At 40.5% G+C, this 26766-nt stretch overlaps 1 protein-coding gene across 3 annotated transcripts in view; it reads right to left on the bottom strand.

Annotated features, from left to right (window-relative positions):
- Window positions 1-11275, bottom strand: part of LOC123648507 (microtubule-associated serine/threonine-protein kinase 4-like) — a 152025-nt gene extending 140750 nt beyond the window's left edge. The window contains exon 1 of one of the 3 annotated variants that reach the window (XM_045566371.1): window positions 10799-11275. In XM_045566371.1, the coding sequence (XP_045422327.1) occupies window positions 10799-10890 (92 nt within the window). In that variant the 5' untranslated portion in view covers window positions 10891-11275. The remainder of the gene's footprint in view (window positions 1-10798) is intronic. The other 2 variants (XM_045566372.1, XM_045566373.1) reach the window with 2 other exon arrangements.
- Between the last annotated feature and the right edge of the window lie 15491 nt (window positions 11276-26766).

Here is a 26766-nt window from a genome sequence, read left to right as displayed (position 1 = left end):
ACTGCCTGCTGGGCACACCTATAAGAATGAAAAGTTTGAAAAGCGAAGGTTGTTTCTTCAGCTCCAGGCCAGGCACGTCACTTACATGGGAACTAAAGAACTGGCTTAAAAGGAGGACTATAATCTTTCTGGAACAATGGGTCATGACGAGCTTCCTTAATGCCAAACTAAGTGTTTAGAAGTGACTTCTGCTAACTGAAAAAAAAGTGTAAAGGGCATATATATTTACTCTGGCTTGAATACAACATTTCTGAACATGTTTATCATTGCCAAGAGTCAGAACCCTTTTCCCTCATGGATTTTCAACCTGGGACCCATTCCAGGGAATATTTGTGTACCCTAGGAATGACAGCAAAAAGTTTCATCATATTAATACTTAACCAGTTCAGTATCTGTACCTTTTGACCCCAAAACCACCCTGTATCTGATATGAGAAAGTAGACTAATTTTAAGGTTAAATCTCAAAAAGAAAGAAAAACCACAATTGCTCTTGTTTAAAGAGCTTCCTTTAAGAAGCCATCAAATAATTAATAAGTAATCAATCACAGCACCAAAGAAAAATGGAATCTACCTGCCAAGGGGGCACATTGTCAATGACTATGCTGGTAAAATGGCATCAAAACCACTAAGATCCAAGAACGGGACTGAAGAGAGAAGGCCTCTGACCTTAAGCCTGGATTCCTAGATTAAGAAAACCCCTATTGATTTTCTGCTTAAAAATCCTTGATTTCAAAGGCTAACTTCCCTGAACTTGACAGGAGAGAAGACATCTACTGAAAAAGAATGCTACATAACAAATTTTACAAAACACACAGCAAAAATATGACAACTTTTATTCCTTATTAACTCTAGAGTCCAAATATCTAGACCTCTGACATCAAATCCTAAAACATACACAACATCAAAACCTAAATATATAGGAAATTATAATTCATAAGCATAGAAGCTTATTTCACAGAATCCATAACAAGAACTATTATGTAAAGCACACAAACTGTCCCACATTCCATCTGTCCTGCCACTGGCCACCACTATTTAAGATCAAAGATGAGAATTCCTTTTGCTTAGGGACCTATCATGGAAAATGCAAATTCGTAATCATCCATTCAACTTGCCAAGGCAGGTGATGTGCCTGTCAGTCGTTTTGCCACATGCTTGCCCTTTGGAATGGATGAGCAAGCCTAGGCTAATTTTACAATGAACCAGTTTTAGGGTTAGCAAATTATTTGTGTTTATATGGATGGGTACTAGGATGGAGAACAGCAAGTAGATAAAATCAGTCCTCATGTGGCCAAAAAAATCTGACATAGCTTCAATATCTCTAATGCTTAGTGTTTGATCCAGATAATCTATTTGGAAAAATCTTTGATTTCTGTATCAAAAGTTTTGAGATTAGGCAAGTCAAAGTAATATTTTTACAGGAATTATATCTCACAAGTTCCAAGATCAACAAGCCACACAAATCAGACATAAGAAATAACATTACATAATAGCCACTTACTGCCTATTGTTTTACAGTAACAAAGGCTTCATTTACCATATTTCCTAGAGTACTTTATTCAGCTGGCGGATTTTCCCATGACAAACTTTTTTTTTCCCCCTTAACCCCTCCAGACATCTATAAAAGTGAAATATTTAATAATTATAATTTCCAACTTAAAGATATCCATCATATTGCCTTTTAAGACACATGACTATGAAAGGGGCATAGGTGATTTTTATGCAAGCTACGATCGCAGAAATCACTTTCTGCAAATTTAGCAAACGAGAAATCTGGCAATGGCTAGATAATATTTTAATAATGACTCTTAAGGAAGAAATGCAGTAATGTCTGAGACATAAATATTCACTGCAATATTTAAAATCAGACAGAATAAAGCACACCAAAAACAGCTTCAATCAATACTCATACAGCAAAACGGGCATGGTGAATCCATCAGTTTCTTCCCTCTCTAATTTTGTGACCTGGGGAGACCTCAGCAAGTTTCACTAATCGTCCTGTAATCTGCCAGTTTCTCATTCTCTCCACCCAGGTGACTCACTCAGAACCTAACAGATTACCTGCAAAAGATACTTGCCATTTGAACTTCCACGTCAGGTTAGAAACTTTCCAGGGACATAGGGAGCTGATTCTTATCTTTGAAGAGCCAAAAGCTTATTCAAGAAGTTCAGAATACAAAAGGTGGTTCTATTAGGTGTCAAGGTCTGCATTCTGCTTGTACTTTTGCCTGCAATTACTATTTGCTGAAAGCCCCTAAACTCTTAACTAAATCAGAGTCATGATAAATGTAAGACCACAAAGTTAGCAACCACAATGTTAGAAATTCCCAGGGTTCTATAATAAAGTAAGCAATGGGGTGCTAAAGATAAGAGATAAACATTAATGACTGCCTATTCTTCTTACTGATTTATTTTACCTTCAAGTACTGATCAAGCCTAAATTCTCTGTTAGGGTCTTTTTTCTTTAAAACAAAAAAACATGACATTTGATATTATTATATCAATGTGATATTGGTATAATTACCTTCTCTAAATAAACATGTCTGGTAGCCATTAGTGTTGCAAAATTCACACAGGTCTTCTTAATCTAGTAATAAAGTTTAAGAATTTAAAGCCAAGTTCATGATGGAACTTCATATTTTCTTTTCCTCTACCTGCCTAGATAATAAGAGAGTACCAGAACTACAAGTATTAACAGACCTGTGAACTTTTATTTAGAGATCTTTCTAGTTACAAAATGTGCCACATATCACAAAAACCAAACTTCCTACTGATAGAGATTGACTCTGCTTTTTAATAGATGGTTTTATACACACACTGTGTCTACTTTCATCCAGGTAGCCCCGGGACCATTGTAATATCCTGGCTCCACTATTTAACTTTCAAAGGGATTACTCAATTCCCATGATGTCACTCCCAAATGACTAGGTTACAAGTAGTGAAGACAGCTGAGATTAGAATAGCTTTATGCATGCTCACTCGCACTAGAGACGGTGTTTATGGGGGGTGAGGTTAGGGTCCAGGGCCTCCAGTCTTAATCTCCCTGTGAGATCAGCTATTTCTATTTCAACCAACAGAAGGGGGCCTTTCCCAGATGATTCAGAAAGAGCCCTATTCCAAGCTTTCTCCTCCCTGGGCCATTTCCACATAGGGACTCAAATGATTTTTTGACCACATCACCTGTCAAGTTTTAGCCCAGACGGTAAACGGTCTCCATCTCGAAGCCTATGAATCCCCTGCTTTAAAGACATTACTTAAGGTTTCTGGTAACAGGATATATGTGTAAAATAGAAGCAAGCAAAACGATAAAATATAACATTCTATCCCTCACTGAACTATCAATATATCCCCCCAGCAGTGCTTCGAGGGCTAAGACATGTACTCCCAAGCACACGTTCACACACAACCCCAGCAATGAACAGCCCACACCGCCCCACGGAGAAGATGCTCCCCTTCCCAATGTTTTATTTTTAATGAACTTCTTTTGAAGTCTACTTTCTGCACTCACATGTTTCTTTCTCTCCCCTTCTTTCTCATTCCTCTCCTTTTCTCCCTCTTCTCTCACAAAAGACCTACAAATTCCACGGGGCAAAACAATCTGTGATCTCCTATTCTAACCTTCCCACTGGAGGCTAAAAGCAGTTCTGAAATGCGCATATTCCTGCCTGGCTTCTGTGTCCCGTAAGCCTTAGATGCCCAGAGCCTGTGGGCCTGCTGCCACATGGGTCAGCAGAAGTCACTCAGAGCTTGGACTCCAGGCTGGGGACTCCCTCTCCTCTTCTCTAGGAGTGTCCCTGACCAGGCTGGGTGGGGGGAGGGGGGGCATTCTGAAGTGAGGGCAGAAGTGAGGGCAGGGCAGCCCCGGGCTGCTGGATGCCTTTCATGGAATATGAGCAACATCAGAGCTCACCAGAGATTAGAGAAGGATCGAAGGGCGGGCCCTGCATGATATGTGGGCCTGTCCTGCCTGCAAAAAACACAGTCCAGAGCACAAAAAAAGGAGAAGGATGAAAGGAAGCAGCTATGAAACAGGCCTGGGCAAAGCAAGGAGTGGGAGGAAATGAGTGCAGGGACTGAAGGAGGGGCAGAGCCTGCAGGTCAGGCGGGGAGAGGAGAAGCAACAGGTGGGGCCAGGTTTCAGTCCCCTGTGGACAGGCTGCGGGGAGGGGTGGGCACCAGGGGCTCTGGAGGAGGCTAAGGGGTGGTGCGTGGGAGCCAGAGACGCGCAGAGTCAGGGCTGTGCAGCAGGACAAACTCCAACTGCAAACTTGTCAGAAGGGAGATACTCATAGGCTGTGGAAAGAACTTGAGCTTCCAGAAGGGAGGTGAAAAGGAAACTGTCATTGCCAGTGTGGGTGATGAAGCAGACAATGAAATGAGCAACAGTGAGTAAGGGGATGTGATTCAGGAAGGAGGGCTGACGGGCCAGCCATGAATGCGCAACAGCTAGGCCGTCATGCCACGCTGCTGCTAGATTTAGTTACCCACAGAGAGTGACCACTGCCCATGCTCTCCAATTCCTTGCCTCACTTCTGTTTTCCGGCCTGTGACAGCCCCACTCCCACCCCTTCACCCTGGGGCAACTGTTCATGTTGAAGTCATCCGTGACCTTGCAGTTGCCAGATGCAACACACACACTTTATTTCAGCTCCCCGTGGGGTGGCAGTGGTGTTGACAGTCCTCCTGGGATCTCAGGGACAAACTCTCCTGGCTCCCTTCCTTCTCATGGGGCTCTCCCCCACTGAGTCTCCTTTCTCGTGCCTAGCTGCATCTCTGCTGTCCCACATATAAACCTAACAGTGTTTCTCAGATGATCTCAGTGATACTCCCAGGCCTATTATTTCTGGTCCCGCCTGCCTGAGTGCCCCACACCTATATATTCAACTGCTTGCCTAGGAGGTTCTTTCTTTCCCGTCCTGACGCCTTTGATGTTCCCCAATGCCTGCCCCCAAACTCTTCCCGACGGCTCTTTCTCATCCTTTAGGGCTCCCCTTAAATATTACCTTCTCAAAAGATCTTCCCTTCCCACATTATCTAAAGTCGCTCCCATCGCCACCCCCACGTGCTTACTCTCTCACCTCAGCTCTTGCTTATGGCCTTTGGAACACTGATCACAATTTGGCAATCAGCTTGCTTAGACTCTTGTTTATTGTGAGGTGCAAGCACTCTGTCTTGTTTCACCACTGTATCCCTTGCCTGGCATGGGGTACAGGTTTGGATACTGGCGGAATGAAGGAAAAAACTGCCCCATGGTACTAAGCACACAAAGATCCTCAATAATTGTGTACTTAACTGAGCTTTGGGGGATAACAGGGGCAAGTACAAGTACAGGTTCTTGTACCTTCCCCTCCCCGAATCTTACAAGTACAGGTGGTTCCTCCCTGTCTCTGGTCTCTCCAGTCAAAAACCCCAGGGCCACTGTGGAATTTTTTTTTTTTTAAATATAGAGATGGGGGTATTGCTCTTGCTCAGGCTGGTCTCAAACTCCTGACCTCAAGCAATCCTCCCGCCTAGGCCTCCCAGAGTGCTAGGACTACAGGTGTGAGCCACTGCGTCCGGCTACATCATGGAATCTTTCTTCTTCCCTCAGAGCCAATGGCTCATCAATGTCTATTGGTTTTATATCCTTAATATATCTCAGAGGCATACTCTCACCACATTCCTTTTCAGGCCTGCAAAATCCTTCAGATGGGCTAATGTAAGAAGTTATTAATTGGCTTCCAGGTCTCACCCATACGCAGATATGAACTTGCCAGTGCCGCTAGACATGTCTCTCCCCTGCAGGACAAAGGCTGAGACCCCTCAAATGCCCAGCGCCTCAACGCTCATCCCCAGCCTCCCCGCCCACTACTCATCCCCATGTTGTAATGACAGTAACAGCTAAGACTTGAGAGTTTTTATATGCCAGTCATCACGTTGACCATTTTACACATATCAATGCTTTTTAATCTTTGTAAATCTCATGAGATAAGTAACTTACTTATCCCTATTTTACATATGGAGTAACTGACGTCCAAAGACGTTAACTCACCCAAGATCATAGAGTCAAGATGTCAGGCCAGGTGAACGGGCTTCAGATGGACCCTCTTCGCCATCGTGCAGTCCTGCCTGTTCACCCTTTCTACTCCAGCGATACTGAGCTATGTACAGTTCCTGGAACTCTGCGTTGCCAAGGCCATCAGGACTTTGTACACACCATTTCTTCTGCTCCTTGGAAAGGCCTGTCCTTCTGTCTGATAAACACTAACTAATCTGTCTTTCAAAACCTTCCAAGGTGTTGCCTTTCCTACCTGGTTCCTCTACTGGCTCGCTAAGACTAAAGTCTCTCTTACCCACTGACCACTCCTACGGCTTATCTGTACCTTGTAAATGCTTCTCTATTGCCCTGGTTTGCAATGTTTCATTTGCTTGTGTTCACTGAAGGCATGCCTATGGCTTTCAGCTTTGGGTCACAGTGCCCAGGTACACAGTACATGCTTAATAAATGTGGATTTAACTAGGATTTGGGTAAAAAAGTCAAGCAGAAGTTTATTAACACCTAGAATGCCAGGGCAAGAGAGAAGACTGCTCTCCACGCTTGTCATACATTCATGACCTGTTATATAATCATGACATATATTCATGAGCAAAACAAAAAGAAAAACTCACCGAACACTACAGATGTTTCTAAAGGGAAGATGCAGTGTACATAAAAAATTCAGTAAGTCCTGACAACTACAGCAGTTAGTTTAAGATCCCTGAAGGTACCTGCTGTTCATAGCAACTGCTGAGTAATGTGAATTCAGCAAAAAACAACACAAAAGAAACTAAAATAAAAACCTCCAGAACTTCTTTTATCCCATGGGTTCTCAGAATTTTTGGTTCCCAGAAAAATGCATTCAGAAACTTGCTCAAAGTGATTAACTGAGTTGCAAACTGCCTACTGGCATGGACAAGGGTTTTATTGATGTCAGTGTCACTTAGGCTTAGAGATTATCACTGAAGCCAAATGAAAACATGACAGATTTCTGAACATAATGTTAAAAACCAAGCATCTTCTAGATTCTCAAGACTGCACTTCAGCAAAATTAAAGGCCCACCTCAAAACTTAGTAGCCACATTTATAAATCAATTGTAGCCTTTTACTAAACAATGTGACAGAGATACATAGGTAAAAGAGAAACTTCAGCCTATTCCCCCAAAAGCTTTTAATCCAATGAGAAAAGATGCCACAAAGACAAGCAGTGACATAAATGCAGGCCAATTAATTTCCATTCTAAGTTGTGAGGGGATCCTCAGTGAATGGAATATACACAGACCTATGAAATTCAAAGACCCTAAAACATGCAATTGCTACTTTAGTCTAAAACAACAAATTCTGGTCAAAGTCCATCCATTAAGCCTAGATTTCTGTCCCTTAAAGCAGCAGGTAAATGGCTATCCTTAGACTGCCTTGAAGAAATTAGTAACGGAAGGAGAAAGAAGGCCAAAGACAGTTATGAAAAAGGAACCATTTCCAATGGAACATGTGAGCTTTACAGCAAAACAGCAGACAAATCAGTGTGCGTGCACACAACTCCATGTCTGCCATGGTCAAGACAAAAAAGAACGAAGGGCATAATACATCGTTTTGGGGACATAGCACAAGGGACAGAGGCTTTCAGTTCATTTGGTACTGTGTCAACTTCATGTACCTACGCTTAAGAGTAACTCTGTAGGCTTTTCCCCTCAAGAACTCTAGGACTTACAGACACAGGTAGGGCTCTGAGCTGGAAGAGAAACCTGAAAAGTTTTTTGTGAGAGGACAAACTAGCAAACCGGCACCATGCTGAACTGGAGAGGCAAATGTGATGGAACAAACCAAAAACTTTCCATGATGATAATTTCTACCATAATAAAGGTTTAAGGTAGGAGTCTGAGACCATTCAACCCCTCTTCAGTGGTACAAACATCCTATCCTTATGAGCTCTAAGATGCTCATTCACAAACTCAAAGTTGAATTTCAGTCTTTGATAGAAGCAAGAAGCTAATACTAAAGAAAAGGTTATGCTGAAGTCCTCTGGATTACATTGTTAATAAAAAAAATAGCTGGGATAAAATATGCAAAATGAACAATCCGTCAGACTGATCAGCAAGAGTGCAGGAAAGAAGCTAGGCTTGGTCCAAGAGATATTCCAAGGGCTAAGCCATGTCTGACTGAGGGTGAAGGCAGGTGTGTGCACCTGGACACAGGGAACACCCTCATCGAGCCTAGCAAAAAGACAGGACAACTTGGAGTGGAGAAGTCCTTTGGAAGGACAGATTTTTTAGGGATCCCAATCAGCCAGGTAAGGAATGAGGTTAGACTTGGAAAAGGAAACAGGAGTAAAAGCAGTTAAGGGGCATCCCAGAAGGGGAAGTGTCACAAGGTAAGCATATGCTTCATGTCCTCAGGGAAGGACACAGAGCTAGAATTGATCACTGGATAATAATAGAAGGCAACAGCCACGTACACTGTCCTGGAGAGGAGGACACCTGTTCTTCATCTTTCTGAATTTACATAATAAATATAAAGTGGTGCTGGTTTTTTTGAGATGAACAATGACTGGGAGAATGAGGAGATGCTCTTCAGGACGTTTCTTCTTCAGTAACAAACAGGCTGTGATAACCTCTACTAGCAGAAGGGAGGGGAGAAAATCCACCTTCCTCTCTGTTTTGCCAAACTGAAGTTATGAGTTCATGACTTGTGGAATGGAAACAACACTCCCACACTCTCCCACTTTGCTGGGAAGAACTCAAGTTACTTTAGAAGCCAGGCTCTATGCCATTGTGAGCTATTTGGATTGGAGCGTCTGGGCTGGATAAATATTGCCCTAAAGCCAGGGTCAGACCAGCCTAAGAATTCCTCATGCATCTGGCTCTTTTCATAAAACTATCAACAGGTAGGCAGGGGGAAGAAAGGCCCCAGCTGCTCTTCAGGTTCAGACACATAGGTAAGATGCCAGAGCAGACTTCTCTCTCTAAGAACTGGCTCCAGGTAAGAGTGGAGGCTGCACAGCCAGGACTACACCACTCAGAAATATTTAAGTGTTCCTGTCAAACTGAAAAGGTAAGAAGTTTATTATAAGATTTACCACCACGAGGAGCAGTGGCCCAATTCATGTCTAGCATGTATCTCTCGCCTACTTTATAAGTTGTTTTGAAGGTTTAGTGCATAGATGACACAGCTTGAACAAAAATGAGCAATGCCAAAAGAGAGGGTCTCTGAACATCTTATATAGCAAAATGAGAAAAGCACAGCCACATTATTTAAAAGGAACAACTTTAGAATACAGCATGGTTTAGTGGTATCAACATTGTTTAAATTGCATTAAAAAAAATCTGCCAGATGTCTCTCTTTCACACACACATGCAGGTGTATATGTGACTTATGTATATGCCTGTGTGTATATACAGCATATGTGAGAGTATTCCAAGATGCTTCTGAAATGTAAGAAATGCCATTGAAATTTCCAAAGGGGCCGAGCTAGGTGGCTCATGCCTGTAATCAATCCTAGCACTTTGGGAGGCCAAGGCTGGAGGATCGCTTGAGGCCAGAAGTTTAAGACCAGCCTGAGCAACATATTGAGATCCTGTCTCTACAAAAAAATAGAAAAACTGGCCGGACGTATAGGGCATGTAGTCCCAGCTACTCAGGAGGCTGAGGCAAGAGGATTGCTTGAGCCCAGGAGTTGAGGTTGCAGTGAGCTCTGATGACACCACTGTCCTCTAGCCCAAGTGACAGAGCAAGACCCTGTCTCAAAAAAAATGTTTTTTTCAAAAGGAAAAACTACTACGTTTTTGAAAGTATTATGTATTTGCATTTATACTACAAAGAGTTGCAGGTGTAACCAAACAGAAAGAAGCATTTTCTTGTGTTCTTTGAGCCGAGAGATTATGAAGCCCCAAATCTGATAGCCTGCATCCTGTTTATTTAACTGCACTGTTGCTCTCATGCATGTTCACGTGTACATGCAAGACAAGTTGTGAAGAAAAACAAAGAATCTATATTTACACAACTCACAGGGTGCACCCCCTTAAAACCACAACAACGCAACTTTTCTGTGCCAGACACCAATGTAGAGAGAGGAAACATGCCACTTTTAAAATCATAGCCTTTCAACACAAGCGTCTACAAACTGACTCTGAACTGCTTTATCACTTGTGGCATGAGCTTCATCTTGACTTGAAAATTCTTTTCTTCCTCCATCTATTCTGTCAAATATATGTTTACAAAATGAAAAGGCCAGTCTTCTACCAGTAATAAATGTCAGCAAACCAGTGAAAAATCAAAATGGCCAAGTTATGCAGATCTGCCTCTTTAAGCAGATAATCTGAAATAGGCTAACTTGGGCTATCTTTGTATCATACATCTGCATCTTATAAAGGTCAAATATTTAACAGAGAGGAACATCTGAAAGGCTCAACAGAAAGTACCAGAAGCCCCGGTATCTAGGTGAATGAAATGGATAGACATGATCAGGTCAGCGTGACAGACTTCTACAAAGTATCTCCTCCCCCTTCCCTGTTTCTCTCCCCACCTCTCGCAAGGAAATGTCTTATCATCTACATTTCAAAAGGGAAAAGCTCTGAGAAGCACATTCATCAAAATTACCCAGGAAACAACAAGGACCAGGGAATACCTGAAACGGTGCCCCTCCAGCAGGGTATAAACTTTTCAAACTGTCACCCAATAAACAAAACCCCAGCTGCTCAGGGGTTCTGGCAGCTCAGGCCCCTGGGAAGGGAAAAAGCCACACTCCCTCTCCAGGCAAAGGATCCCCGCGTTTTTTTTTTTTACCTTTGTGTTCGCCGAAGCCTGTTCCCACTCCTCAAATGAGGCAAAGTAAAGTTTGAGAGCACAGTCCAAAAATTGGGGTCAGACATATCCATTTCTTTCTCTCTTCAATTCACTGTGGGTTCAAGGCCATAGGACGAAAATGGGAAAAGAAAAAGAAAAAAAAAAAAAAGAAAGAAAGAAAAGACAAAAAAAAAAAAAGATCCCAATTATCTACTCACTCCCTCCAGAGAAAACGTGATGTGAACTGGGATCTCAAGAACTTGGAGCGCGTCTGAGAAGTGCCCGTCCTGTCCTAGCCTTTAATTAGCACACAGCCATCTCTCCAAAGGTTCAGGAAACTTATTTCCTCTTGCGTTTGCCCTCTCCTAGTCAGCCCTGGCCGGCTATAAACAGTAATTACAGGAGTTTAGCCGTGCGTTCTGCTCAAAATGCTGTCTGTGTGTGATTCAGTCCAAGGTACTTTGTCATCTGTTTGGCAGATACCATTCGCGGCTCCTACGGGGGTGGGGACGACGACTATTTTAAGTCTTCGGTTCCGGGAGGCTGTTGCTTATCTGCACTACCATTCACATCCGAACATGCCCAGTGCGGAGTTTCCTTTTGGTATCTACATACAAGGAAAAGAATTTGAATAGAAAAAGCACCTCTTGCCCTCCCCTGCTGGGGAAAAAAAAAAAAAAAGGAAAACTTAAATGCACTTTTAGAAAACTGGCCTATTGGAGGACTTGAACCTGACACCTTTCTGTATCTTCCCGGGGTCCGGCTGGGAGGAGAAGGGCAGCAGGGCCCCCTCCCACAGGGACAGCCCCCAGTCCCTGGGCGGACAGTGCCCCGGGCCCCCCCAGCCGGCCGCCTGCGAGCCGAGCGCGGGCTCAGGGGAAGGCGGGCGGGCGCCCCCCGGGAGCCCCGGAGCCGGCGCCGGACGCCCGAGCATCCTCGCCGCGGCCGCTCCCCCAGCCCGGAGCCGGGAATGGATCAGTCCCACTAAATAAATAAATAAATCCAGCTGCTGCTCCGAACACGCTGAAGGGAGCGCCGCGCACACCTGAAGGCTGATCGGTGATTCACCGCAGGACGGATCACAAGCAGAACACTCCCGGGAAGTCCACGATGACTCCGTGCCCCGACGCTATCTGCCCTACTGGGAAACCACGCAAACTGGAAGCCACACTCGCCCCAAACCTCAGTAAACTAGATTTATGAGTTTACATCCATTCGATGAATTACTACAGTGCACACCTGTTTGGCTTCATGGACAGCAATACAGATCTAGGTGATGGTCAACTACTACACCGAAAGATAATGCCTGGCATTTGCTTAACAAATGCTAGAAATATTTTCTCTTCAATTATGTTACAGCTTGAAAGGAAGAAATGAAAGGAGGATGAATCAATGCTATCATTATTCATCTTGAAGAAAAGCCTGTATTTAAGTAACTCCCCCAAACCACAAATGCTTATGTCAAAGTATACAAAGAAAAAAATAGAATTTAAATTAGCTGCCCTAAATCTGGTATGTTATGGCAAAAACATACTAAATTTTTTAAAATTTAAGGACAATTAAACTCTAAAAAATGGCTTAGTCCCTCATCCGGTAAATACTGGGAACAAACTTGCTTAAAAAAAATAAGAGAATAAAGAGAAGGTGGTGATGTCAGATACAAGGGAGAAGGGTAAACAAATAGAAGGTTGCTGTGGGATCCTCTTCATCTAATTCTTGTGGCTCACAGACATGTTTTCACACCAAGCACTCTAAGAGTTTCTGATGAGTATTCTTGTATAGGGCTTTCTTACCCACTATCTCCTCAAATTCTTACTGAGCCTCCACAGGTCCTTGAAACCAGTAGATGTAAGACACAGAAGGCAACATTTTGTCAATTTTACATTTGAGAAACTGAGGCTCGGGGATATTAAGTAACAAAGCACACTTCGCCAGATACTGAAGGGCATGGTCCAGTATTTTTGCCCCATAGTAAGTAATAGCTTTGTTTAAAAAATGTTTTTAGGTAAAAACAACAACAACAAAAAAAAAAAAACCCATGATTTTTTCAAGGCTAAGGAAGCCAATGTCCATGGCTCCAGAGCAGAGCTTCTCAACCTTGGCACTACTGACATTTCAGGCTGGACAACTGTTTGGGGAGCTCTCTTGTACATTAGAAGATGTTTAGCAGCATGCCAGACCTCTACTCACTACATGCCAGTAGTGACAATCAAAAATGTCTGCAGACATTGCCAGATGTTCCTTCTGGCACAAAATCATCCTTGGTTGGGAACCACTGCTCTAGATATAAAGGCTCCCTCATAGAAAGGTAGTACAGAGCACTGGTGAAGAGCAAAAATCTTGGGTTCAAATTCTAGATGCAACACTTACTATGACCTCAGGCAAGTCACTTAATCTCTGTCGATTTTCCCCAATTGCAACATGGGGTCCACAATAGGACCACCCTCTAAGAGGCTGAGAGACATGAATGAAAATGAGATGGCATACATAAACCCCTTCATGCAATGTCTAGCACACATGGCGCAAAAATGTTGGCACCATGCAGAAGCTAAAAGAATACTATGCTGAGAGACATAAGACTAGAGCAGAGGGCAGCCCACAATGTGCTCTCTACTCTCTAGTGCCTGGAACATGTCTCTACCGAGATGTTGATCACACTGTATTATAACTCACTGTTCAGTGCTGTCTTCCCTATAGTCTGTGAGTTCCTCCAGGCTAAAGCCAAGTTTTATTGATCTCTGTATTTCCAGAAATTGACAACTCCTGGTTTGTACAGATATTTAATAAATCCTTTTTGAATGGACACTTCAGATGCCCAGGTATCTATTATTTCTCTTAACACGCACTGAAATGATTAATATTAGCAGATCAACTGATTTTCTTAAAGAATACTGAATTCTTAAGAATCCTATCAAGATGTTAAACTCTAAAGACTTTCTCTTATTGACTTGTTTTTATCTATATCTTGTATCTATATAAGATATTAGTGCTAACGTTCCTCAGGTATTAATATGGCTATAAGAAATGTCACAACCAAACCCAAGTAAAACTCCCTTCTTCCAAGGCAAGCCCAGGAAGTAGCTTTTTGTGCTCTCTTTTAGGTATCCAAAAGAGGGATAATTGCATATTACAGGCTGCCCAGAGAAGAGTAATCAAGATGGTGAGAGGGGACCTCAAAGTTGGCTATACAGATTTTGAAGGAACCGTGTGTTGAAAGTGGAGAAAAGAAAATTTAGGGGATAAGCAATAGCTGCCTTTGAATATATTAATAAAAAGAACTATGTGGAAGAGGGTTTGCATCCAAAGGCTGCAAGGGTGGACATCCTATAGGAGTGTTTGAGCAGAGATAACTTGAAGGAGATACAGTGAGTGGCACTCAAGCTCTGGAAAGTTTCCAGACCTCATGAGATCTCTACCTCCCCAACTCTCATTCTCTCTGGTCCTACTAGAAAAGCCAACATATTTGGGCATCCCCTATAATGATGATAGCAACTAAAATAAATAAATCAATGACAGAAATCATTTATTTCTTCTCTTGGTTGAATGATAGATATCCTGGTCCCTGGGCACCAGATATCAATACTACCTTCACACTCTGCATTTTGAGCAATCCGTTATACAGATTCTCAAAGAGATGGGTAAAAAGACATGAGCATTTTTAAACTACATATGCTTTAATATGTTTTTGGCATTTAAAAGGCTTGGGAGGATTTGGGTTGTATCCAAACTGAAAAAATAAAAATAGGTAAAGTATACCAGGAGCCAGAAATGAATTAGTTAATATAGTGAAAGTGGCTGATATGTTCCCACACTCATTTAAGATAAGAGTAGGTGTGACACTGAATTGTGACTTGTCTTCTAACCTGCTTGACTTGATTTGGGAACCTATGATTCAGAAGGTAGTCAGTAAACACAAGAATTAAAACTGTCAGAACTACTGACATTTTCCTACAGACAAAATAATTATATGGGCAGAAACTACAGTTTAACTTGCAACTGCAGTAAAACTCTTGACTGCAGAACTAAGAGGGAATTCAGATTATTGGAAATTCTTAAGACTATAGCTGGTCTAGGTCAATATATAGATAGCAAGATTTTCTACTCACCGCGTAACAACTAAACCTATACAACAACAGACAAGCTTTGTGATGCAGAATGCCCATTCATTTAGTCAGGACAATATTATTGAGCATTAAGCTAAGTGAAAATGAGTAAGCTTGTCATCTTAACAAAATACTAGCTTAGAAAGAAATGAATATTTAAAAATGCTCAAATCCTTCATATTCACTCCCCTCCTGCATACAAAAAATGCCAGGTCCTTTTTACTGACTTGAATTCTGTCTACTTCTGACCCACTGCCCCATGCCCTTTGAGAAGGGTTTTTCCCACTCCACACAGAACAATGTCAAAAGATTATATCCCTGGAGCCTTGTCTTGAAGTTAGATACTATGAAGTTAGACTAAGTTTTCCAGTGTTAGTGTGAGGTCTGGGAAGCTGTCAGCTCCCTGCTCAGGACACTCTGGCCATGAGGCGACACTACGGAAAGTGGGGCTGACAGAGAGAGTCTCTAGGTAGTCCACCTGATCCTGGCCTGGTTTAGGGATTTCGCTGTGAACCTTGCCCTTTTCCCATCCTCATCGTCGGAGCACCTAGAAGTGACTACTTCCCAAGGCTACCCACACCTTCAGGCCCACTTTGGTCACCTTCTAAATGTTGTCTTGAGCGTATGAAGCTAGGAGTGTGACTTGCAAATGGCCTGTCCTGAATGAGTAATCCTTGTAACCACTCTGTACACTCCAGTAAATAAAGCTTGAATACTGAGACAGAAATGTGAAGAAAGTTGCATCAGCAAGGAGCACATTGAAAGAAAGCTCTTTTAGTGTTATTAAACAAATTTGTGCTTACAGTGCTAAAATATGGAGGAAGATAAAAAAGATACATGAAAATTAACTTATACATCTGAATGCTGAAAACCAGGAACAGATAATAAGGAGGGTTACATCATTCTGGGAATATTACAAAAAAAAATTTTTAAACATTATCACAAGGTTAAGAGAGACTCAGATTTTTAAAGTGAATGGATAAGGAAACAAAAACTGATTTCTCTTTTCTGACAGGTTGAGCAGAGAACTAGGCGATACCCAGGCATGGGGTGAAGGGTAAAGTTCAAGAGAGGAAAGAAAGGACAGGCTGAGACTGGCCAGAATGGGAAGAGAATGTAATTTCCTCAGGCATTCTCTGGATCCCAGGAGAATCAAAGAGGCTCAGGAAAGGATAGCAGATAATCAATAACATTACAGAACCTAAGAGGAGAGAAAGCACAGATATGGGAAATGAAGCACTTTTCTCCCAAAGTAGCATGTCCCTGATTTGTACGATGGATAAGTAAAGTAGAATGTTTATACAGCAGCACAGACCATGGCACTAGGGAAGGTGCAGAATCATTCCTCCCAAGCATGCTGTAGCACTCTTCTCTTCTGACTTTCAAGCAGGGGACGGTCCTGGGAGAATCCCCACAGCTTAGGGCTCTACTTTGTAGGAAAAGAGCTGGATATGCTGCCAGAAAGGCATGACAGACATCCTTACAGGACCAGAGGGGGTCATCCTTGGGAAGGAGACTACTGGGCAAGATCCAGAGGTGAGTGTGTCTCTCCATTCTCAAAGAGCCATCCGGAAGATCCACCAACATACTTTATGGAGTCTTGGCCTCTAACAGAGCTAGCAATCCAATTATGGAGCTGGAAGCAACACTTGGAGACCAATGCCCCATCTGACAAATAGGAAGGCTAACTCCTATCTTGTTTTGAGACCAACCTTTGTTGTCACTTGCTCTAGGCAGCCTTCATAGATACCCCCCAGCCCCAATGGATCAGATATCCCTCTACTGGGCTCTGCTCCTGGGAGTTCCTGTATGAAATGTTCTCCCACTATATCCATATCCAAATCCATTTATGTGCAGATCAGTTTCCCATAGAGTAAGAGTTCCTTGAGGGGAGGAGCTATACTCCCCTCATCTTTAAACTGACACTACCACGATTAGGATGAATGTTAAGATGAGGGAGAAAGGGGAGGAGAAATGAAGAAAGCACTGGGGGTAAAGGAGTGGACAGGGGGAAGAAGAGAGTGAGGATGTGACTCTTGAGAGCAAAGTTAGGGCAGAAGGCCTGATATTTTGAAAAACTGGCCCTATCTTATGTCTTTAAAAGCTTCTTCCGTCTATTTCTATTTGAGTTTCATGGGTCCACGAGTCCATTCCATTATCTATATATCTTGTACCTATTAGGTAGGTCTATTGCCTCATATTTCAAAATCTCAGAAAACAGAGACCATCATATGTAAGTACGTATATGTACATAACCAGCTATATATGAAATGCTAAATGCTTTTTGATGGTAGTGAATCCCAGTTACTAATCATTGCGTTAGACTCTCAATCTGGAATTAACTTCAAGGACATGGTGCTTCTTGATCCAGAAGCTTGGGTCTAAGGTACCTCATTTCTCATCTAACTCTTGAGCATGTATTACAGTGCAATTATAAGAAGTGTCAATTTGGTTTAAGTGGGTCACTGTGGTTATATTTAGCCCTTTAGTAGCTGACACTAAGACCTTTCTGCAATATAAGATTAAGGTTAATTTATCAGTTCTTCCTTTTCTTGAATATTTTTCCAGGTCAGACATCTAAAGTTATAGAAAATTATCCCACTAAAATGAGAGGTAAGAGTTTCCATCAAAGTACCACACAGGAAACATATATATTATATTGAGGGAAAGCCCAAAGGCACAAGACAAAGTCAAGTTGCTAATAAATCCTCAAACAGCCATCAAATGGAATTTCAGAAAGCCAATACAGACTATTATGGTAGGCTGACAATACATTCCAAAGACATCCAGGTTTTACTCTCTGGAACCTGCGAGTATGTTACCTTATATGGCAAGAGGAATTCTGCAGATGTGATTAAGTTAAGGATCCTGAGATGTGATTATCCTGGACTGTCAGGTGGGCCTTAAATGTAATCACAAGTGTCTCCATAAAAGTAAGGCAGAGAGAGATTCAAAGAAGGTGGCAGTGGCAACGTGACACTGAACCAAGATGCTATGCTGCTGGTTGTGCAGATAGAGGAAGAGGGGAAGAGCCAAGGAATGCAGAGAATGCAGCTCCAGTAGCCAGATAAGAGAAGGACACAGAGTCCACCTGAGTGCTTCTAAAGGGAGCTCAGCCTTGCTGACACCTTAATTTCAGCCCAGTGAAACTGATTTCAGACTTCTGATCTCTAAGATTCTAAGAGAATACATATATGTTGTTTTAAGCCATTTAGTTTGTCATAATTTGTTACAGTAGTTTTGTTACAGTAGACACAGAAAACTGAAAGAATGATGTTCTCAAAAAATATGTAATAAATAGGAAATGCTCCTGAAATAATGTAAAAAAAAATCAGAAAAAATGGAGTTCTGTGATCTTGTTTAAAATAGTATACATATATGATTATATATGAATAAAAAAGACGGAAATAAAGTATTTTAGTGAACACCTATGAGTGTGGGATTAGGATTGATTTTATTCTGCTTTATAATTTTTATATTGTTAATAAATCTACCATTTTTAATTCAAAAAATGTTTTAGGCTCACACATGTAATCCTAGCACTCTGGGAGGCCGAGGCGGGAGGATCACTCAAGGTCAGGAGTTCGAGACCAGCCTGAGCAAGAGCGAGACCCCGTCTCTACTAAAAATAGAAAGAAATGATCTGGACAGCTAAAAATATATAGAAAAAATTAGCCAGGCATGGTGGCGCATGCTTGTAGTCCCAATTACTCAGGAGGCTGAGGCAGAAGGATTGCTTGAGCCCAGGAGTTAGTGGTTGCTGTGAGCTAGGCTGACACCACGACCCTCTAGCCTGGGCAACAGAGTTGAGACTCTTTCTCAAAAAAAATAAAATTAAATTTAAAAAAATTTTTTAATTTCTAGAAGCCACACATTTGACAGAGTCTTGTTATCATGACATGAAAAGTTGAGTTTCTGTGAATTTTAGAATATTTTGAAGAGTTTACAAACTTAAGAAAGAACACTTTTACTATGACATTTTCATAAAATTTGATTGCAATTTCCTGGCACATGAAATGAAATGCATATGTAAAAGTTCTATGAACCTTGGAAAGAAATACTAAAATTGCTTTAGCAAAAGGAAGTCATTCCTACTCCCAGAAATTTTATAATATAAAAATGAAAAAATATCTCTTTCTAGACATAAATCCTGTCTATGGCAACTGGACAATTGAGTATTGCCCAAGCTGACTGGGTTATAAATCCATAGAGTGCTTTGGTTTGGGTTGATCATATACATTATTTGCAGATTGGTGAAGCTGTGCATTTATGTGAGAAGTTTTGAATTTCAGACATTCTGCCCTCCATTGTGTCATACAATGAAAGCTTTCTTCTTTCGTTGCTCAGAAAAATCACATACTCTTGAAAAGCTAGCTTACTTTTAATAGTATCCAGGTATGTATACAGTTAAAAATGGTGTTCTTCATTTCAAAGAAATAATTATAATGTGGGATTACCTCTCCCTTTTCCCCAACACACAGAAATTTCTTATTTTCCCTGAGGCTAAATAATTGAGATTTTACTATCTTTACTTAGCTAGACTGTGAGCTCTGAAAGGTAAAGACTAAGTTTCTGGTGCCAACCACTGAAATATTCTTGTACTAAAAATATTGTCATACACGTTATAGAAGACAACCATATTAAAGTTCCTGGTGATCAAAAAACTTTCAAAAAAAGGTTATTCCAGTTAATAAGAATTATAACAATAGCCAGTCAGGTCACCTAATGTAGTAACAGATGTGTGATGGATGAATATCCATCAGCGTGAAATAAGAATCATCTCTATTAGTGGCTCTTAGGAAATGAAGCACATACAGAATTATGAAGAACGCTAATATACCAAGTATAAAAGAAAAACAAGGCCAGATGACATGTACACAGTAGAAATAGAAAACTGAAGAGACAAAAGCAAATCCCATTTAAAAGTGGCAGTCTCTTCAATAAATGGTGCTGGGAAAACTGTATATCCATATGCAGAAGAATATACTGCCATATACAAAAATCAAATAAAAATGGATTGAAGACTTACATCTTAGATCTGAAACTATGAAACTGCTAAAACATTAAGAAACGCTGAAGGACATTGGTCTGGGCGATGATTTCTTGAGTAACACTCCCAAAACACAGGCAACCAAAGCAAAACTGGACAAATGCCATCACATCTAGCTAAAAATCTTCTGCATAACAAAGGAAACAATCAACAAAGTGAAGAGACAGCCGGGCAAGGTGGCTCACATCTGTAATCCCAGCACTCTGAGAGGCCAAAGGCAGGATCATTTGAGCCCCAGCAGTTCGACACCAGCCTGGGCAGCAAGCAGAGTGAGACCCTGTCTCTAAAAAAAATAATAATAAAAAACAAAGGAAAGAAACAACTCTCTATCTGCAAACTACCCATCTGACAAGGGATTAATAACTTGAACATGTAAGGAGCTCCAACAATTCAATAGGAAAAAAAAATCAAATAATCTGACTAAAAAATGGGCAAAAGATCTGAACAGACATTTCTTAAAAAAAAACTACATACAAATAGCCCACAGATATATAAAAAAAAATGCTCATCATTTGTCATTGGAAAAATGTAAATCAAAACTACAATGAGATATCATCTCACATCAATTAAAATGGCTTTTATCAAAAAGACAGGCAATAAATAACAAATGGTGGGGAGGTTGTGGAGAAAGGGGAACCCTTGTGCACTGTTGGTGGGAATGTAAATCAGTATAACCACTATGGATAGCAGCATGGAGGTTCCTCAAACTAAAAATGGAACTGCAATAAGACCCAGCATTCCCACTGCTAGGTATGTATCCCAAAGAAAGGAAATCAGAGTATTGAAAAGATATCTGCACTCTCATGTTTATTGCAGCACTGTTCACAACAGCCAAGATTTGGAATCAACCTAAGTGTCCATCAACAGATGACTGGATAAAGAAGCTATGATTCTATATATAAGTATATAGACAATGGAATATTACACAGCCATAAAAATGAAATCTTGTCATTTGCCAAAACATGGATGGAACTGGAAAACAGTATGTTAAGTGAAATAAGCCAGGCACAGAAAGATAAATCTCGCATGTTCTCACTCATATGAGGAAGCTAAATATTAACACAACTGATCTCATGGAGATAGAATAGAATGATGGTTACCAGCGGCTTAGAAGGGTAGCAGGGAGTTGGGGGGATAAAGTGGGGATGGTTAATGAGTGCAAAAATGTAGTTAAGTAGAATGAACAATATTTGACAGCACAACAAAGTGATAGTCAACAATAAGTTATGGTATACTTTAAAAAAAACTAAAAGAGTGGAACTGGAATGTCACTAACACAAAAAAATGACAAATGCTTGAGGTGATGGATACTCTGATTTGATTAATACATATTGTATGCCTGTATCAAAATATCACATGTACCCTACAAATATATACAACTCTTATGTACCCATATTAATTAAAAATTAAAAGCTAAAAAAGTGGTAGAAAAATACACTAGGTTGGAAAATTGGAAAATGGACAAAAAGTAAATTGGGTAAAAGTTTTCACTGTATAAAAAATGATAAAAGAACAATAGATTATCATGTTTTCTCCCCACTACCTATACCCTGGTCATGGCTTCCGTTATTTCTGGCCTGGATTAGTGCAGTACCCTTCCTGCCTCTCAGTGCTCCCCCTTGGCACTGAAACCATTCTTCCAGAACTGCCCATCTCAAGCATGTGCACACACAGTCATATCACTCTCCCATGAAAAAAAAAGTTCAATGGTTCCCCATTGTTCTACAGTAATATTTCTCCATGTATGGTTTCTGTCCTACCATCATTGACTCACCTGGAATGCTCATTAGAAACGCAGATTTTGGGGGTTTTCTCCACACCCATGGATTCAGGAAGCCTAGAAGTGGAGCCCAGAAATCTGCATTCTATCAATATGTCCAAGTGATTCTTATGCATGTTAAAGTTTGCATTTCACAAAAGAAACCGAAATCTCTCTAAATAGAATACTTTATGATGCAATCCCTAGTTATCCTTCTTGTATTATCCCATGACACACATCCTCTTATCCTTTATACTCCAATAACAGTAAAATATTTACTTGTCAGAAAGACTGAATTACTTTGAGCTCCCAAGATGCAGTAAACTCTGCCACACCTCATTGCCTTTGCACATCCTGTTCCCTTTTCCTAGAATTTCCACCTCCTCTGCTTGGAAAACTTCTGCTCATCTTTCAAGTGCGACCTGTAAGGTCACCTCTCTGACAAAGTGTGCCTGACTTCCTCCTGCAGACATAAGTGGTTTTTCTTCTGGCTCCCCAATGAATTTTATGCATATACATGCCTGTTACAGCAATCATTCTACTGTACCGTGATTATGTTTACAAGACCAATTCCCCACTAGGCTTTAAGCCCTCCAAGTACAAGGACAGTTCTTATTCATCTGTGTCCTCGAAGTACACAGTAGATACTGAGCAGAATGAATGGATGCATGCACGTTATTTTCTAAGGCTAAAAAAAAAACCCTGTTATTTTTCTATTTTTCCAACTTCTACACATGAGCCCTAAGGAGATGCTTCCAAAATTATACTGTCTTTTGTCAACTGGTTGGATGATTTTTTAAAAGTACTGTCATTATTCACAATCTTTGTAATGAGTATTAAAAAAAAAAACCCACAAAAAGTTAAGTCCATGATATTTAGGCAGATTTTAATGATGTATTAAGAAGAAAAGAACAGAAAACCACTATTAGCTTTTACTTTCCTTCATAATATGTATGGCTGAAGTGTTATTTTGTCTCCTTGAAAAGATGGATAAAAACAGCAACTCAGGCAGAGTGACCTTTTTCCAAGGCTGGAAACTCAATCCTGCTGGGAACATGATCAACACATACAACCCACTGCAGAGAACAGATGAGAACTGAGAGTGCTCAAGGTGTGTGATCTGCTGACTACCACCTAACAGCTTGCAGCTTCTGGCTCAGATACGTCACCTTCCAGGGCGAAACCTTCCACCCAACTGAGGAGCAGCTGTGAAGATGAACAGGCTTCAGACTGGCAGGTCTGAGCGATGTTTGACAATCAGCCTCCTCTGTCCGTCTCCTCTCCCAGCACGCTTCCTCCTCTTTGGCAAATGCCCATTCCCACATCTTGTCCTGCTCGTATTCCACAATCAATCCCAGCTAAGGTTTTAACTAAGAATTAATATTTCTACTGATAACATTGAAGATGTGACCATCCAGCTGGGTTTATATTTTAGAGGGGATTGAAAGTTTTAGATAAAACTACAAAGCGTAAGTGATGGGAAAAGTCTACCTGTGACTTCAGAAGTCGGATGATGCTACCAATCAGAATCTGGAGACAGGCTTCCCAAGGAGTGGTGGCCGTCACTCCATCTCCCCACCCCTTCCATTAGAGAAAAACAGAAGCAAAGATGCAAAACACTGAAAAGGCTAAAAGGTCTCTGATGTAGACACTATTGTCTCTTTTATTTTCTTCCCAGTCATCAAGAGTAGATGACCTATTTACTAATTATGCAGCCATCAAAAATGATCACTATGAAGAATATGTAGCAGCATGGTAATATGTTACATGGAAAAAAAGCAACAGAAAAAGCTTAACTATGTTATGATGACAATCATATAAAATCATGTATGCATACAAGAAAACATTTGTAGGCATCATAGAAAACTGAGAACAGTTCATCCTAATTTATTTGTTTTTATTCCCATTATTGTTTTAATATATTTTAAAACATGTATTTTAATAGTTATTTCCTGGTCTTTAGTAACTTGCTTCATGTCTATATCCATTTGCCTTCCTGCCAACTCATCTTCCCTGAAGCAACTCCAGCTACCTTCAAATAACACTGCCTGACAGAAAAAAAAAAAAAAAAATCACACAGAAAAAGCAGGAGGGTCCCAGGCTGTTTCTGGTGAGGGCTCAGGAAAGGACAATCTTCAGTCCTTCAGAAAGGCTCAACTATAGATTGCCTGGGGCTAGAAGATAAACACAATCGTCATTTAACATCTTGAGTGGAATCAGATACCATCAAAGTCTTTTCTCTTCCCTTTCAAAATAATCATTTCTTCTGCTTAATCTGTGTCTAATACTACAGCTTTAAAAACATTGCTGCAGAATACATGGCTCAAAAAGATCCATCCAGTGATTCTGTCCCAGAAAGTACCTAAAACTTGTTGAGGTATTGGTTGTTACTTTCAGCTTCATTGGGGAGCAAAGCCTGCTATACGTAATGAAGAGCTCTGACCCAGTCCCCTAAATTACAAAGGTTATTTCAGATGTGCTTTACAGATATGAGACAGGTAGTGCAAGTCCTGAGTGAGTCTAATACACGTCTTTCAACATGTGACCATGGGTTGTGCCCATTACTTAACATTTAAGTATCCAAAGAAGGACAATTTTTGAGAAGGGGAAAAGAACTCTCGGTGGTATCTCAAAAATATGAGTCATGCCATAAATTACTGAATTTTTTGCAATGTTCTACTCTCCAAGGGAAGCAATGAAGAACAAGTGGGAAACAATGAACAAATAGACCAGAGTATGTAAGCCAGACAGCCAGTTTTTATAATTGAACAGTAAGTATCAGAAGAATGTCTCATGCCTGGAGTCTAACAACCTTTCTCCCAACCCACTGATACCTCAGAGTAGATTAGGGCATAATTGCTTCTTTGAGTGAGGTAGCAATTTAAGGTCCTATATTTCAGAGTCATTATGTTTTGAGAAGCTTTCACTGAAGCAAATGTGGACCTTGATTTTTTTTTTCTTTTAATTTTTTAACCCAAAGAATCAGCATTTCAGTACAGAGTAACTAAATTCATAATATTCTATTCTCCCAGGCCAGGCTCAGTGGCTCACGCCTGTAATCCTAGCACTCTGGGAGGCCGAGGCAGGCGGATCGTTTGAGCTCAGGAGTTTGAGACCAGCCTGAGCAAGACCCCGTCTCTACTAAAAATAGAAAGAAGTTAGCTGGACAACTAAAAATATATAGAAAAAATTAGCCGGGCATGGTGGTGCATGCCTGTAGTCCCAGCTACTCGGGAGGCTGAGGCAGGAGGATCGCTTAAGCCCAGGAGTTTGAGGTTGCTGTGAGCTAGGCTGACGCCACGGCACTCACTCTAGCCCGGGCAACGGAGTGAGACTCTGTCTCAAAAAAAAAAAAAAAACTTTCTATTCTGCCAGAAATAGTCCAGTAAATAAAACAATAATAATATTTGTTTCCCCAAAGAGATCCCATCTAATTTATCTGTCAGATTCCAGGAAACTCTAGAATAGATTCATATCTACAAGTTTAAAAGTCCAGTAAAGTAACTTAAGTTTCAGAGAAATATAACCAGGTACATTTATAATCAATTGAGAGACTGAGTAAGACAGAATGGTCATATGGCTCTTTAAATTTGAATATAAAACTGACCTCATAAATATACTTCTAACTTAAGTTTGTCATTGATTCTAAAACTAACATTTTCCAAAGCCATATCATTTTTTTTAAAAAGAGGTCTTTTTAAAATTTCATGGATAAAAGAGAACAAGTAAAGCATAATTCATAGAAATCCACTGATAAAATAATTTCATAAAGTGAAATTATGGATTAACTTTTTGCCACAATGAAATTTCCATGAAGCTGTCAACAACTGGCAAACCCTCAATCTGCATTTCACTTCCTCCGTGTCTATGAAACCTGTGAGGGCTTGCTGGACAGCACTGAAATGCCCTCAGACAGAGGCCAAGAATAAAGCTACAAAAGCAACATTTTCAGCTAATTGATTTATGTGTATCTAAGTCACTGAATATTCTGGCATTTATTACAAATTTAAACATTTTTTAAATGTGAGACATGGAATAAAATTATTTAAAACAAAGATTTAAGACAGATGGTCTAAAAATTCCTTTATATTTTAACTAAAAAAAATTATCATATTTTATTTATTCTAGAAAAATGTTGTTTTATTCTTCCTTGGTTTAAAAAAATTTTTTGCCTAGTCTGACTATGTTTTTCATTGCAGACTCCTGGTAACTCCCTTAAAAAGTTTATCCAAAACTATATTTCTTTCCATAAGAGAGCTGGTTTCTAAATGTCAGTGGGTGAAAAAATTATGTTTCACCATATAACACAGTATTGTCACAAGGCTATGCTTGTTTGCCCACGGGGGTTCTGATCAAAGCCGCACACCTGCATTCCTGTTGTGCCGCCATTCCTAAATACCAGACTCTGTCCAATTTGCTTGAATAAATTCTGGACTGTCACATACTTCAGTGACACAGTGAGAACTTCAGCTGATCAATGACTGGGCAAAACCACTCTGGAGACAAGCAACTCTCCCAGACGCGCAACACTATTACTGTTTTTGAAGCCTTGATAAGAATAACTGGCTTCCTCAAGGGAAAATAAAGAAACTAAAGGAGATTACGAACAAGGAGGCATGAGTAGAAGCACACACAGCTTAAAAGTGCTTCTGACAATCCTAGAGAAGAGGCAGAAACCTGGGCCATTTAAAAACATCAAGGTCCCAGGAACTCTTACCTTTGGAGACCCCATCTGAGAGACTGTCAGACATATTAAAATACACCAATATTCCATATGAATTTTTTTCTCTGTGAAACATGTTGTAAGTATTTTATATTTTTGCTTCATATCTTAGCAATCTTCACACACACTTGGGAATTCTCACAAAGTGTGAAGATCTAAAATAGGAACTGCTTTCAAATATAACATTTTTGTGAATGTTAAATTTAACAATTAATGAAGTTGATATGTGATGTGTACAAATATCTTATTTCCTCTAAAAAAAAAGCTGTAAGCCACAACCTGATTTCAGAGATGTTAAAATGAAAAATCTATGTTTTCATACAAAAATTACGG

The sequence above is a fragment of the Lemur catta genome, chromosome 12 (assembly GCF_020740605.2).
Source record: "Lemur catta isolate mLemCat1 chromosome 12, mLemCat1.pri, whole genome shotgun sequence".
Lineage (NCBI taxonomy): Eukaryota > Metazoa > Chordata > Mammalia > Primates > Lemuridae > Lemur > Lemur catta.
The sequence above is the reverse complement of the archived record's forward strand: the minus strand, read 5'-3'. Positions and strand labels throughout refer to the sequence as shown.